This window comes from Zootoca vivipara, chromosome 6, assembly GCF_963506605.1.
Source record: "Zootoca vivipara chromosome 6, rZooViv1.1, whole genome shotgun sequence".
In the NCBI taxonomy this organism is placed as follows: domain Eukaryota; kingdom Metazoa; phylum Chordata; class Lepidosauria; order Squamata; family Lacertidae; genus Zootoca; species Zootoca vivipara.
Genome location: NC_083281.1, coordinates 66,408,546 through 66,421,683, shown reverse-complemented (window position 1 = coordinate 66,421,683; position 13,138 = coordinate 66,408,546). Strand labels below are relative to the sequence as shown.

The 13,138-nt window shown below is 45.9% G+C and overlaps 1 protein-coding gene across 3 annotated transcripts in view; it reads left to right on the top strand.

Annotated features, from left to right (window-relative positions):
- The window catches only part of NKD1 (NKD inhibitor of WNT signaling pathway 1), a 119,092-nt gene that overhangs the window by 66,891 nt on the left and 39,063 nt on the right, over positions 1-13,138 (top strand). For 2 of the 3 annotated variants that reach the window (XM_060276089.1, XM_035117054.2), the window contains exons 4-5: positions 1,715-1,772; positions 4,472-4,525. In XM_060276089.1, coding sequence (XP_060132072.1) covers positions 1,715-1,772; positions 4,472-4,525 — 112 coding nt within the window. The remainder of the gene's footprint in view (positions 1-1,714; positions 1,773-4,471; positions 4,526-13,138) is intronic. The other variant, XM_060276088.1, reaches the window with a different exon arrangement.

Genomic DNA, 13,138 nt, shown 5'->3' with positions numbered 1-13,138 from the left:
TTTTTTTAAGTACATAAAAGCCATGTCATGGTTAAAAACATATTATATTGGCATATTAGTTGTATGGAGAAGTACTGTTTGCATTCTTATTACTATTTCAAATGAAGTCTTATAAAAGTATACTATAAGCAGTGGTTTTAATTAGCATGGTTCTTCATGCTGGGTGTGTTTGTAGAAATTCAGAGTGTGAAGTAATGTTCTGCACTATGCATTTAAAGCTGTATCTTACCACTTTAAACAGTTAATTGCTTTCCCCAAATCATGGGAAGTGCAGTTTGATAAGGGTGGTTTAACAATAAATCTTCCCAGGGAACACTGGGAATTTCAGCTCTGTGAGTAGGGTAGGGGTCTGCTTACAACTCTCAGCATCCTTGTGTATATACAACATTAGCCACAATCCATATCTATCCTGATGCCAACTTAAACAGTCACAGCTTCCCCCAAAGAATCCTGGTAGCTTTAGTTTGTTAATGGTGCCATGAGTTGTTGAGGGACCCTTATTCCCCTTGCAGAGCTACAATTTCCAGAGTGGTTTAAAAAACCCCTCTTCACAGGGAATTCTGGGATTTGTAGCTCCTCGAGAGGAATTGAGAATCTCCTAACAACTCCCAGCTCCCCTAACAAACTACACTTCCCAAGATTCTTTGGAGGAAGTGGTATGATACTGCTTTAAATGGATGGCTTGGATGGGGCCTACGTCTCAAGTAAAGTGCTATGTCTTTAGCATTCAATGAAAGCTGTATAATGAAGGTGCTAGATCAGGAGTCAGCGAACTTTTTCAGCAGGGGGCCGGTCCACTGTCCCTCAACCTTGTGGGGGGGGAGGGCGGACTATATTTTTTTGGGGGGGGATGAACGAATTCCTATGCCTCACAAGTAACCCAGAGATGCATTTTAAATAAAAGCACACATTCTACTCATGTAAAAACACGCTGATTCCCGGACCGTCCGCGGGCCCGATTTAGAAGGTGATTGGGCCTTAGTTTGCCTACCCATGTGTTAGATGCTTTGTCGTGGGGAAGGAATTCCACAACTTTTTTTGCGTGGCGTTGTCATTTTAAAACGTGTGTTTGGTTTTATAAATGCATTTTTAAAAACCTATTATACATGGAGCTGTTTTATATACATTTTTATTGTAAATTGCTTTGGGGTGCCTTATGGAAAGTGATTCATAAATGAAATTATTATTGCTATTAATAATAACCGTTGCACAAAAGATGCCATGTTTGGTGTAGGCCTTTAGGATGACATCTATGCAAGTCAGTCAAGGGCCTGGAATGACATGGCTGACATCTGGTGTTTATGGGTAGCATTATCTGGGGTCACATCTGTTCCATACGTCTAAAGCATATTTGAAGCACTCTGCTACCCCCTCCCCCCAAAGGATCCTAGGAACTGTAGTTTACTCCTCACAGAACTACAATTCCCAGCACCCTTAACAAACTACAGTTCCCAGGATTATCTGGCAGGAAGCCATGTGCTTTAAATGTATGGTGCAGTTGTGACTGGACTCGGGGACAGTTGGTGAACTGCAGGGCAGTTTCCAGAATTGTACCGAGCTGTGTGCTCCGTCTGCTTGGATGCAATTTTGGCAAGTATTGCCAGATTAATGTAATCTAGAAATATTGTTGTGCAACTTAAAAGAATAGCTGTCTTGCATATTTGTACACCTGCTAATAGCTCCCCTTTGTTGTTTTATTTACTTTTTTTTACAGGATGCAGCTGGTGAAGTTTACAGGGAGGCAATTGAAAATGAACACTTTCACCTGGAAGGTACCTTTTTAAAATATATAAATTACTATGATTATGTTTTAAGAAAAAGCAAAGGAGACTTGTTCTGTGCATATTCAAGAGATGTGTGTATAGGTATGTATCTGTATAGGAAGGTGGGTAAACAAAACATCCTCCTGAAGTTTCCTTGGTCAGCCAGTGAAAGGTTTGTGTAGCCTTAATTGCAAGGAGTCCTTTCAAGAGTCCTGAGGCCTGGATTTTTTGCTTCTTGCAAGAACCACTGGTATGTGTCCAATCAAAGATGTAGGTCACATCCGCAACCATACGACTAACACACTATTATACAACTTTAATGGCAGTCGCTTCCCCCAAAGAATTCTGGGAGCTGTAGTCTCTTAAGGGCATTGAGAGTTGTTGTTGTTGTTTAGTCGTGTCCGACTCTTCGTGACCCCATGGACCAGAGCACGCCAGGCACTCCTGTCTTCTGAGAGTTGTTAGGAGGCCCCAGTTTGCCTCCCAGAGCAACAGCCCTGAAAGTGATTTAACAGCCAGTCCCTTTTGTTAGGGAACTCTGGAAACTGGAGCTCTGTGAGGGGGAAAAGAGTGTCCTACCAACTCTCAGCACCTTTAGCAGACTGCAATTCCCAGGGTCCTTTGCAGGGATGCCATGACTGTTAAAATGGTATCATAGTGCTTTAAATATGTGGTGCAGATGTGTCTATAGTGAACAGTAAGAACAAATTGTAACAACAACAAAAATGTTGCTATGTATCCTCCTCAGAAGGATTGTTCCACGTCAGGGTTCCAGCAGTCATTTTATCCTATCAGGGAATTTTGCTATTTTCGCCCCTATTTTGTAAAAAAACAAAACAAAACCCAAAAGAGAAACACCCCAGTGTACCTTTTGTGGTGGTTGAGCATGCAAACGGTTTGACACACTTTTTGGCAGGGTTTCTTTCTTTGGTTTTTAAAATGTGTTGTTGTGGGTTTTTGTTTGTTTTTTTGTTTGCACTTCCTGGAATCCTAAAGCTTCTCCCGAATGTACCAATACCTCCCCTCCCTCTTGTTTATCAACTGCCCAATTGGGCTAAAAAGCTGTCAGCACTCACCACCTGAGTTTGCTATAAGAGGGAGCGATTACAAGCAGAGAGAAGCCTGTTAAAAGGGGTATGTGGAACAACATTGCGTTGCAAACTTCCATGCACCTTTATGGTATGAAACACCAGCCTTGAATATCTAAATCACTGTGTGGCCTTGAGCAGTGGCATTATAGAAGGCGCAGTGAAAAAAACCCCTTAAGTCTAACGTAATACCCAGCACCTGATATCCTCAAACTAGGTTGGCAGCAATCTTCTCTGTTAGGCAATGGAACACCTTTACTTGGTATTGCTTATGTACAAGAAGTCTGACGGATATTGTTGAAAGCTTTGGCCTTTTCATGTAGAGAAGTGTTTTCCCTCTCTGGATTCCCTTGCAGTTGCAAGGCAAGTAGATGGCCTCTTTCTTGTGGCTTCCTTGTTCTTTCTGTTTGAATTGGTTCCTCTATGAAGTAGTGCTTTGATGTTCCACAAGGCCACCCACAGTTATTCCAGCAAGGAATAATCTACCAGCATCACTCCCATAAGAGGTAAGGGCTACCAACTTGGATGGCATTAGAAGAGAATTAGACAAATTCACAGAGGATAAGGCTAGCTCTACCTCCACTGTTGGAGGCAGAAATGCTTCTGAATACCAGTTGATGGAAGCCACAGAAGGAGAGGGTGCTCTTGTGCTCAGGTTGTGCTTGCAGGCTTCCATAAGCAACTGGTTGGCTGCTGGGAGAACAAGATGCTGGACTAGATGGGTCATTGGCCTGATCCAGCAGACTCTTCTTGTGTTGTTATGGCTGATAGGAGGTCACAGCATTTGGGTCTTTTTAGTTTGGAGAAGAAGGGAGGTGATGGAGGGGTATAAAAGTGTGCAGGGGTGTGGAGGAACTGGAAAAGAGGAAAGTTTCTCCCCCACTCTCTCATAACACTGGAACTTATGGGCTTTCAATGAAGCTGAATGTTGGAAGATTCAGGACAGACAAAAGGAAGTGCTTCACACACCACATAGTTAAATTGTGGAATTTGCTGCCACAAGTTGTAGTGATGACCAACAACTTGGGTGGCTTTAAAAGAGGATTGACCTACCTGTGCATCTGTCCCAGTGCTCTATCCAACAACGCCTGTCCTATTCCTTCTGGGACTCAGATTTCCGCTTCCTGCAACTAGTGCCTAGCCCTAGTCCCATGTCAAGGATGAGCTTTAGTCACAGCTCCCCAGGTCCTTTATTTTCCTTCTCCTTGTGAACCAATGGTCTGTGATGCTTTCCTGGTGTGGCACATGTCAGTAGAATAGTACCGTGTAGCCTTTTGTTGGTCTGATGTCACTGATCTGTGCCAAAGCCCCAACACTCATAATAAAACAAATAGCAGCTGATTGAATTTGCAGCTTCCTAGCTTTGAGAACCTTCATAGCATTGATTGTACCGAAGTTGGGACCAAAAGGCAAAGCAATAAACAGGGAAATAATTGAATCCCTTGCTTTTGTTTCCACATTGTCAGTGTCATTACCACCCCTCCCTTCATCCCTTTGTTATTAACAAGGCATCTGAGCAGCAAAGATGAAAAGAGCTGTCTGATCCGGTCCAAAAAAGAAGCTGGATTTGACTTCTGGGTTGTTATGTAAAGCTTGATCAAATCCTTTTCTTCTTAACAGACTTAACTGGTCAACAGCAAAAGGCTCTGGATTCCTGGATTAAGATAGTATTTGGTAAGAGGACTGGTGCATTAGTGCTTTTCTTTTGAACTGTGGAAAGAACAAAGTAAACATCAAAAGCCCTAAGCCACAAGAGCGGGTTGTTGACTCAGTGTTGATGCTTGACAAGAGGCTAGGACACAACTGGAGCGCCTCTGTTTACCAAGCAGCAGGCAGGCAGGCAGGCAGAAACTGTTGACCAATGTTGCCCATTTCAGCCTGTGCCTGCCTTTGATTTATCGGCTTCCCAAGTCCCTCTAAATCTGGGACAAATGAATTTTTCGCACAGGGCATGCTGAAGGTAAGCAAAAAATAAAAATAAATAAAAATCAGAGATTAATATTGGCCACTGGTGGGTACAGTTGACCATCTTTCTGCTCTTCAAAAGTAAATAAATCTCTTTTGGCAGCTGCTCAGAATGGGAAGCTGTAAATGCAAAGGACATTTCAGCTGGTGTGGCAGCTTCTACATGCTGAAATCCTCCTGTGCACAGTGACCCAGTCTCTGCAGCATGTAGCCTGAGAACAGCCCCAGACTTGCACCAAGATGGAACCCCTTCCTGGCACCTGGAAGTGACATCATCCATGGGTGGCTGTGGGATCTCCTGGGAAACAGGAAGATGGCATGAGATGGCCAGATGCATGAGTAGAAAGCCAGGAGGATGTAGCCAGAGAGGAATAGGATAAAATGGGAGAGAGAGGACAATTGTGAAGGCGGACAGTAGGAAGGCAGGAGGGAGGGACAAAGCAAGAGAGAAACGGAAAAGCTTGGGAAAGGAGGGCTCTCTGTTAATAGACAGGGACAGAGGGAGCTGCCTTATACTGAACCATTGGTCCAACTAGATCAGTACTGTCTGCACCAGCCGTTCCCAACCTTGGGTCCCCAGATGTTGTTGGGCTACAACTCCCATCATCCCATCATGCAGGAGCAGTGGCCAGGGATGATGGGAGTTGTAGTCCAACAACATATGGAGACCCAAGGTTGAGAAAGGCTGGTCTACACAGACTAGCAGCAGCTTTCCAGGGCTTATAAAAACTATCCTATCCAAGTTAGCTTTTCAGCAAATCGTCTCACTGAGCTTCCAACAGGGCCACATCCCCCCACCTGCAGCCTCCCATAGGCCTACCCAGATCCATACATATGCATAATGCATTGTGCGTATGTGCCCTCTGATGCATATCCTCACATTGCTGTATGTGCCGCCTTTCCTCTGCCGGCATCTGTTTTTGGAAGCCGCACAGGGCAATTTCATGGAAGCAAGTTGTTCTGTGGAATGTCCTCCCTCCCTTTCTTTCTCACATTGCCTTGGCCTCTGGCTGGAAACCCCCTTCATCCTGGACTTGCCAGCCTCCTGTGGAACCCCAAACTTGGCTGATGCAGCCCACAGAGATTGGGCTTGAGGCCAGATGAGTTCAAGCCAGATTTCCAGGGGCCATTGATTGGGGGGTGGGGACTGCAGGGAGCCAGATGAAAAAGCACAGGCTGCTTTGTTGGGCATGTGAGCCTGAGGTCCCACTAAACCCAAGTGATGTTTTATACACTCCAAAAGGACCACCTGAGCTGGAAACTGATAAGCTGGCAAGTGGGAACGGTACCATGAAGTAACGGGTTGGCCAGGAGCGGGTTGCTGCTGCTGCTGGAGCTACAGCTGGCTGCCAAGTTGAAACTGTTTAGCTTGGCTGGCAGGATGAAAAATGCCAAAGAAACACGAGACTGGTAGGGCTTAGCAGACGGTTTCCTGCGGTTGTATAACGATCCAGGAAATTGTAAGAAGCAGGTTGGATGTTCACCAGCAGATGAGAGGAAAGTCTTGTGCTGTCGTGCGCTCTACGAGGTGGGAGTGGCAAGGAGGGTATACCCTTGTGTGTATAAGAGAGTTCAAACTATTACCTTGACAAGGACTGGTAATTTAAATCTCCCAAGCTGCTGCTTCATGGGTGTAGCCAGGGGGGGCAGGAGAGAGCAGCTGCCCCCCCAGAAGCCAAAAAGGGGGGGAAAGGTGTAAAACAGCTTGGCGCAAAAAAACAGCCGCTTTTTTTTACACAGCAGCAGCAGTCCCGCTGCTCCTCTGGCACTGCGGCGGAACAAGCGCCGCCATCCGCCTCCCTCCCTCCCATCTCGGAGGGGCAGGACGTGGGGGGGGGGCTCTCTTGTGACGTCACGCTCCCGGCGCCCCTCCCCCCGCGTGCGTCCTGGGTGAAGGTCACGTGCATCCTGGGCGAAGGTCCGCGCCGGCGCAGAGAGGCTGCAACAGCTGAAGGGCCACCACAGCCAGAGAAGGCGAGCAGCTCGCCCCGTCCCCTCCACCAGGACCCAGCGATGGCGGCCGAAGCGCGCGGGCATCCGGGCAGCCCCCCCACGGCAGTGTGGCGGCGCCGGGCAGCCCGCTGCCCATGAACCTGTTTGCGGCCTGGGAGGTGGACGGCTCCAGCCCCAGCTGCGTCCCGCGGTTAGTCCCACCTTCCTTGCGCTCGCTCAGGCGGGCCCTGCCGCCCCGGCGAGGCTCCGCCTTCCGCCGCCCCAGCCGGGATGCTTAACCTCCGGGGGGCGTGGACCACGCCTCCTGGGGGGATCCCGGCTACGTCATCGCCAGCCAATTGGGTGCTGGGGGGCGTGGCCGGGCCCTGTGGCTTGCCTTGCCCCCCCCCCAGTTTTGATCCTGGGTACGCCCATGTGCTGCTTCAAAATGATCCCTCCTTCTTCAAAAAATGTCAGGCTGAAAGTGTTTCACTGGCTTCTGACAGTGACTCAGGCCACTTCCATCAGGCATCATCCATTTGGAGCATTATCATGCCACTTTAAACAGTCATGCCTTCCTCCAAATAATCCTAGGAACTGTAGTTTGTCAAAGGTGCTGAGAGTTGAAAGGGGTTTCCTATTCCCCCCAAAGAGCAACAAATTCCAAAGTTCCTTGGGGACGGGGATATTTTTATGTGTGTTTTTATTGTTTTTATTCTGAAATATAATGATATAGCTGCATATAGGTATTATACACACACACACAGCATTTGAGAAGTCCCTGTGTCAATCTCTGGCATCTTTACTTAAAAGGATCAGGAAGTGAGCAGGTGGAGAAGACCCGTCTCTGCTTGGGACCCTGGAGAGCCACTGCCAGTCAGAGTAGGCAGTTGTTGAGCAATTGGACAAACTGTCTGAATTGGTAAAGAAGGCTGCCTGTTACTGAATGTGTCAAGCAGAGAGAGAGAGACAGAGAGACAGAGAGACAGAGAGAGACAGAGACTAACTCTGCTTAAGGTCAACCACAGCAGATGAATAGTGACTACAGCAAGGGCTCAAGACAGTGAAGTGTTTTGAACCCAACCTCTTTGGAAATATGGCGAACGTCATTGGTTTAATTCATTCTGCTTGGGGAACAAAGATCCCCTTTCTCCTTTTAATTGCCCAGTAATGATTATTACTTGATCCTCCTCCCTGTGCACCCTCTAGCATTTAGCACGGTCTTGTTTATAACTGATATTGTGCAAAGTGAATCAAAATTCTAGCCTGTGCTGTTGAAAGCGGTACCCATTTTTTGAGTCATGGTCAAGAAAAAGGGTATTTTTTGTTATGAACGGTTTATAACAAAGTTGCTATGGTTTTGGTTATGGATGCCTTCTCACTCCTGCTGCCCTTTCTCCCAGAACATCATGCTATCCCAACAGAGTTTAAGCCAGAAGTGGGGGCTTCAACCAGTGTTGTTGGACTACACCCATAAAAAAAGGTAAAGGACCCCTGACAGTTAAGTCCAGTTGCAGATGACTCGGGGGTTGCAGCGCTCATCTCGCTTTACAGGTCGAGGGAGCCGGCATTTGTCCACAGACAGTTTTTTCCGTGTCATGTGGCCAGCATGAGTAAGCCGCTTCTGGCGCAACGGAACGCTGAAACCAGAGCAGCGCACGGAAACGCCATTTACCTTCCTGCTGGAGTGGTACCTATTTATCTACTTGCACTTTTTAAAGGCGTGTTTTCGAACTGCTAGGTTGGCAGGAGCTGGGACCAAGCAACAGGAGCTCACCCCATCGTGGGGATTCGAACCGCCGACTTTTTGATTGGCAAGCCCAAGAGGCTCAGTGGTTTAGGCCACAGTGCCACCCGCTCCCTGATAAATGACTGGGAGTTGGGAGGACCACAGAATCCCCACAAAAGATCCACCCCTTCTTTCAAACCCTTACAAAGAAAGAGAACAGGGGGAAAAGAGGGGAACAATAATGAAAAAATAGAAAGTATGCCAATTGAGGCCATAGCTCAGAAGTAGAGCACATGCATTACGTGCCAGAGCATCTGGGTTCAATCCCTGGTGTTTCCAGGTAGGGATGAGAAAAGACAGCTGCCCGAAACCGTGGAAAGCAGCTGCTAGTCAGTGTCAACAGTGCTGAGATACACCCATGGTCTGTCTCAGTGTAAGGCAGTTTCCTCTGTTCCTAGCTGTTCATTTAGTAAGCGAAATCCAAACTCAAGTTCACATGGAGAGTTGTGTGGTAGCGTAGAATGCTTCAGGGACTCCAGACGTTGGCTTGGTTGATCCTTCTCGCTTTGCCAAAAAACCTCACAAGCTTTTCATCTTGCATTGTTTAATATGGAAGGTTCTCAAGGACTGAACACAATATTAGTAAGAATAATAACAACAGTAAGTAAGTTAAGTAAGTAAGTAAGTAAGTAAGTAAGTAAGTAAGTAAGTAAGTAAGCAAGCAAGCAAGCAAGCAAGCGAGGTGGATGGTGACTGGGGAGAGGGCAATCTCTGTTGCTGCATCCTTTTTGTGGAATGCTACCCCCAGGAAGACTCACAGTTCACAATGGATATTTGCCAAGGATGTTGATCTTAATCATGCTGCCCTGGATAAACTGACTACACGCTGGAATGTAGGGATGTCTGAGAAATTCGATTTGGTCCACATTTAAAAGCAAACCTACGCCTAATTCGTCCTTTCTGAAGCAACACAACCGAACAGCAACACAACACGAACACAACCACCCTCTGAAATTTTCACATTTCCCCAGATTTCACAGTTCTCCAGGCAAGTAACGTGTCCAGTAATGCATATGCTATGGTAAAGTGTACATTGAAATGCATGAATTAGTGATAATGACTTACAAATGCGCTTTATATTTTAGGGGGAAATTGTGAAAGATGTATATATTGAGAGAAATCTGATGATATATATATATATATATATCGCAAACTGATGTGGAAATGTAGGGGACTGAACTTTAAATAGGAACAATGAGAAACTGGGAGAAGCCAAAATGGGTTGCCAAATCTTTCGATATGGAATGCACCCAATAAGCCTGTAGTTCTGCATTGTGACGGAAAGACCTGCAGTGGTAGGCAAGCTGTCCTTCTGGAAAGGCATAGCTAAGAGGTGGAGCCTCTTATAGCCTCCTGAGAAACTTCAGGTTTCCTCGAAAAATCTCCTAAAACCGTGGTTCTGATTCCACAGTCTTTCAGTTCCATCGAGCACAGTCCTCCCCTTCTCTCTTCTGGCTCGAAAGCAAGTATCCCAGTTAGGGAGAATCACCCGAGGAAATGGAATTTCCAAGCTATCTTTTCATAAAGTTTGTTAAATTCTGGAAACCCCTTGGGGCGGGGGGTGGGGAGATGGATGGACGAATGTTTTCAGGCACAACAACCCCATTGTCTTGGCAAATCTATAACAAATATAACAAACACCCAAGCACAGATATAGGCAGCAGCAATTGCAGGAGGAAGCAGAGAGAGAGGGGAAAAAATGGGGGGAGGACCTTGCCTTGGTCAGCTTGCTGCCCCAGATTGAAAGTGCAAGAGCAGTCAGGGGCCTATTGTGTGCTTTTGGCTCGACTTCTGCTTGGAATAGCTGCAGAAACCCAAAGTTTTTGCTCCACAGGCAGAACAAGTGGCCTTTGTTACCTAGACAGATTACAGCCTCCCCCCCCACCCTCTCCTAAAGTCTGCTCTTCATAAAAGCCCAGCGTGAACAGTGGAATTTCTGACTTGCCTCAGATTCTGAGGCGACTTTTATAGTTTTCAAGTAGCTTCGGGGTTATATTTTAAAAGTTGAATTTCATCACATGTTTTAAGTTTGCTGAGGAGGGGGGGGAGATGTATTTTTAGTGGGGGGAGGAAAGTTTTTGCTTCTCTTCACATTCTCTTCCCCCCCTTTAACAGATGTTTCATCTCAATCATATCCAGACCTCAAAGCATGAGCACCAGTCAACTCTTTCCCCTCCTCTCCTGTGGAAGGAAAAGGCAAAAATGTCATTTATTTGGAGGAGAGTCAGTCTCCCCTTCACAGTGGTTTTTTTTTTTCATTTCATTTTATGGAACCACAATTAGTCTGTGAGTTAAAAGCAAATAATAATAATAATAATAATAATAATAATAATAATAATAATAATAACCATAAAGGCTGCTGAAAATTAACCTGGAGCAGCACTTCTCCCGTATAGATAACCTGGAGACCAGCTGTTTGTTTTACATGGAAACTTTTCCTTCCCACCCCATCCTGCTTTGGAAAATAATAATAGTAATATTTTTTTAAAAAAAAAAGTCTGCAAGTATTCAGGTTTTTCTTGTTCTGTAAATCAGATCTTGGAATGCAGCTAGTCCTACAGCCAATGAAAAGGTCTTAGTGTACCCACACTGCATAGTATTGCACTAAGAAAGGTTTTGTATCTATATCTAATCTATATCTATCAGCTTGTACATGCATATATGCATGTATACTGAATTATGCTTTTAATTTCTACAAAATGAAGACGTATTGCTAATGGAGTACTTTCATGGATCTCCATTATAAGTGTTGGGAACCTTTTTAAAAACCAAGGGCCACATTCCATTCCTGCTAATGTTCCGGGGGCCACGTACCAATGGTGGGTGGGGCCAGAAGGAAGGATGGGCGGGGCTGCTAATGTAAATTTTACTTTTGTACAGTAGTTTCTACATATGCTCTCACACACCTCTCTGTCCTTCATCCAGGCAAGCAAGAGGCATGGGCACATTCTATTTTTGCCCCAGTATGCTTTTGATGTTTCAGTCATTCAGTAGCAAAGGTGCCTTTTGTCTAGACAGCTTGGGGTGCTGGAGGAATGGGCTCTGGCTCTGAGGTGAAGGACACCATCTAGCCAAACTAGTTCCACTTAAATCAATGGCAGAAAGTGGCACCTCTAGATACTTGGAAGACTTGGGTCATAGGCCCAGAGACATGAAGATGCATATACAGTGTTACCTCGGTTTACAAACACAATTGGTTCCGGAAGTCTGTACTTAACCTGAAGCGTACTTAACCTGAAGCGAACTTTCCCATTGAAAGTAATGGAAAGTGGATTAATCCATTCCAGACGGTCCATGGAGTACTTAAACTGAAACGTACTTAAACTGAAGCGAACTTTCCCATTGAAAGTAATGGAAAGTGGATTAATCTGTTCCAGATGGGTCCGCGGAGTACTCAACCTGAAGCGTACTTAACCCGAGGTATGAGTGTAATTGGTTCCGGAAGTCCATACTTAACCTGAAGCGTACTTAACCTGAAGTGAACTTTCCCATTGAAAGTAATGGAAAGTGGATTAATCCGTTCCAGACAGGTCCGCGGAGTACTTAAACTGAAAATACTCAAACCGAGGTGTACTTAAACCGAGGTATGACTGTACTAACTTAAGTGCCAAGATGTAAATTTAGAATTTTAAATCAAGCCAGCTAATCTTGCATCCTGAGAAATTTCTCAGTCAGTTTGCAGGACACCTTATATCAGTTTGTCTTTAATTAAACTATCCCCAATTAAATTCTCATCAGATTCTGCTCCAAACCAGTTAAATGTATTATTTTATTTGTTACAATCAGTCCTCCTTCCCAGGGAACTGTAGCTCTGTGAGGTGACTAGGGGCCTCCTAACAACTCCCAGAATCCTTAGGAAACTACAGCTCTGGGGGAAAACCCATGACTATTTAAAGTGGTGTCACAGGCCACATTCACACCATGCATTTGCAGCGCTATGTGGAGGCAGAGCCAACGACAAGCAAAGCCAACTTATTCTAGTTTTGTCACATCTTCCTCCTTGCTGAGTTCTGTAAGGACAAGGAAGTTGATGGGCAGTACTACCCTCTGGGCTGGCAGTGAAGAAGAAGGCAGGCTGGATACTGCCCCACTTACCCTAACAGATCAACCTCTTCTGTTCTGGGAGTCACCAGCCTCCCTCATGCAGCGGGTACCCAAAGGCACGTACAGGTAGCTACATGCAGAAATGTGGGGTACGCTTTCACAGTGCTCCAACTCAGGGTCACCCTGGGGCTTTGTGGTAGGGTAAAACCATCAGCTTCCTGATGCCCCCCCTGCCCTTCCACTTGGTATACCCAAATCCAGGAGATGGGTAGGTGAGCCGGAGGGCAGGTGACAGCACTAGTGGAGCTCTGCTGGGATTTTGTGCCCTTGGAAGCTGCCCAAAGATGCTGGTGTCTGCCAGCAGCCCTGTGAATCCCTTGGTTTTATACAATGTAGCTGGATTAAAAAAAATGTTCCTAAACCTGCCCATGACGGCAGGAGCATCAGTTGCATGCTTGGTTCATAGCACGCCAAAGAGCGTTCAAGATCGGTCTCTGCAGCGTTCTGTCTTTGCGATGAGCTGTGCGAGGGTCATAGTGACAGCTTTCCCCATGGGA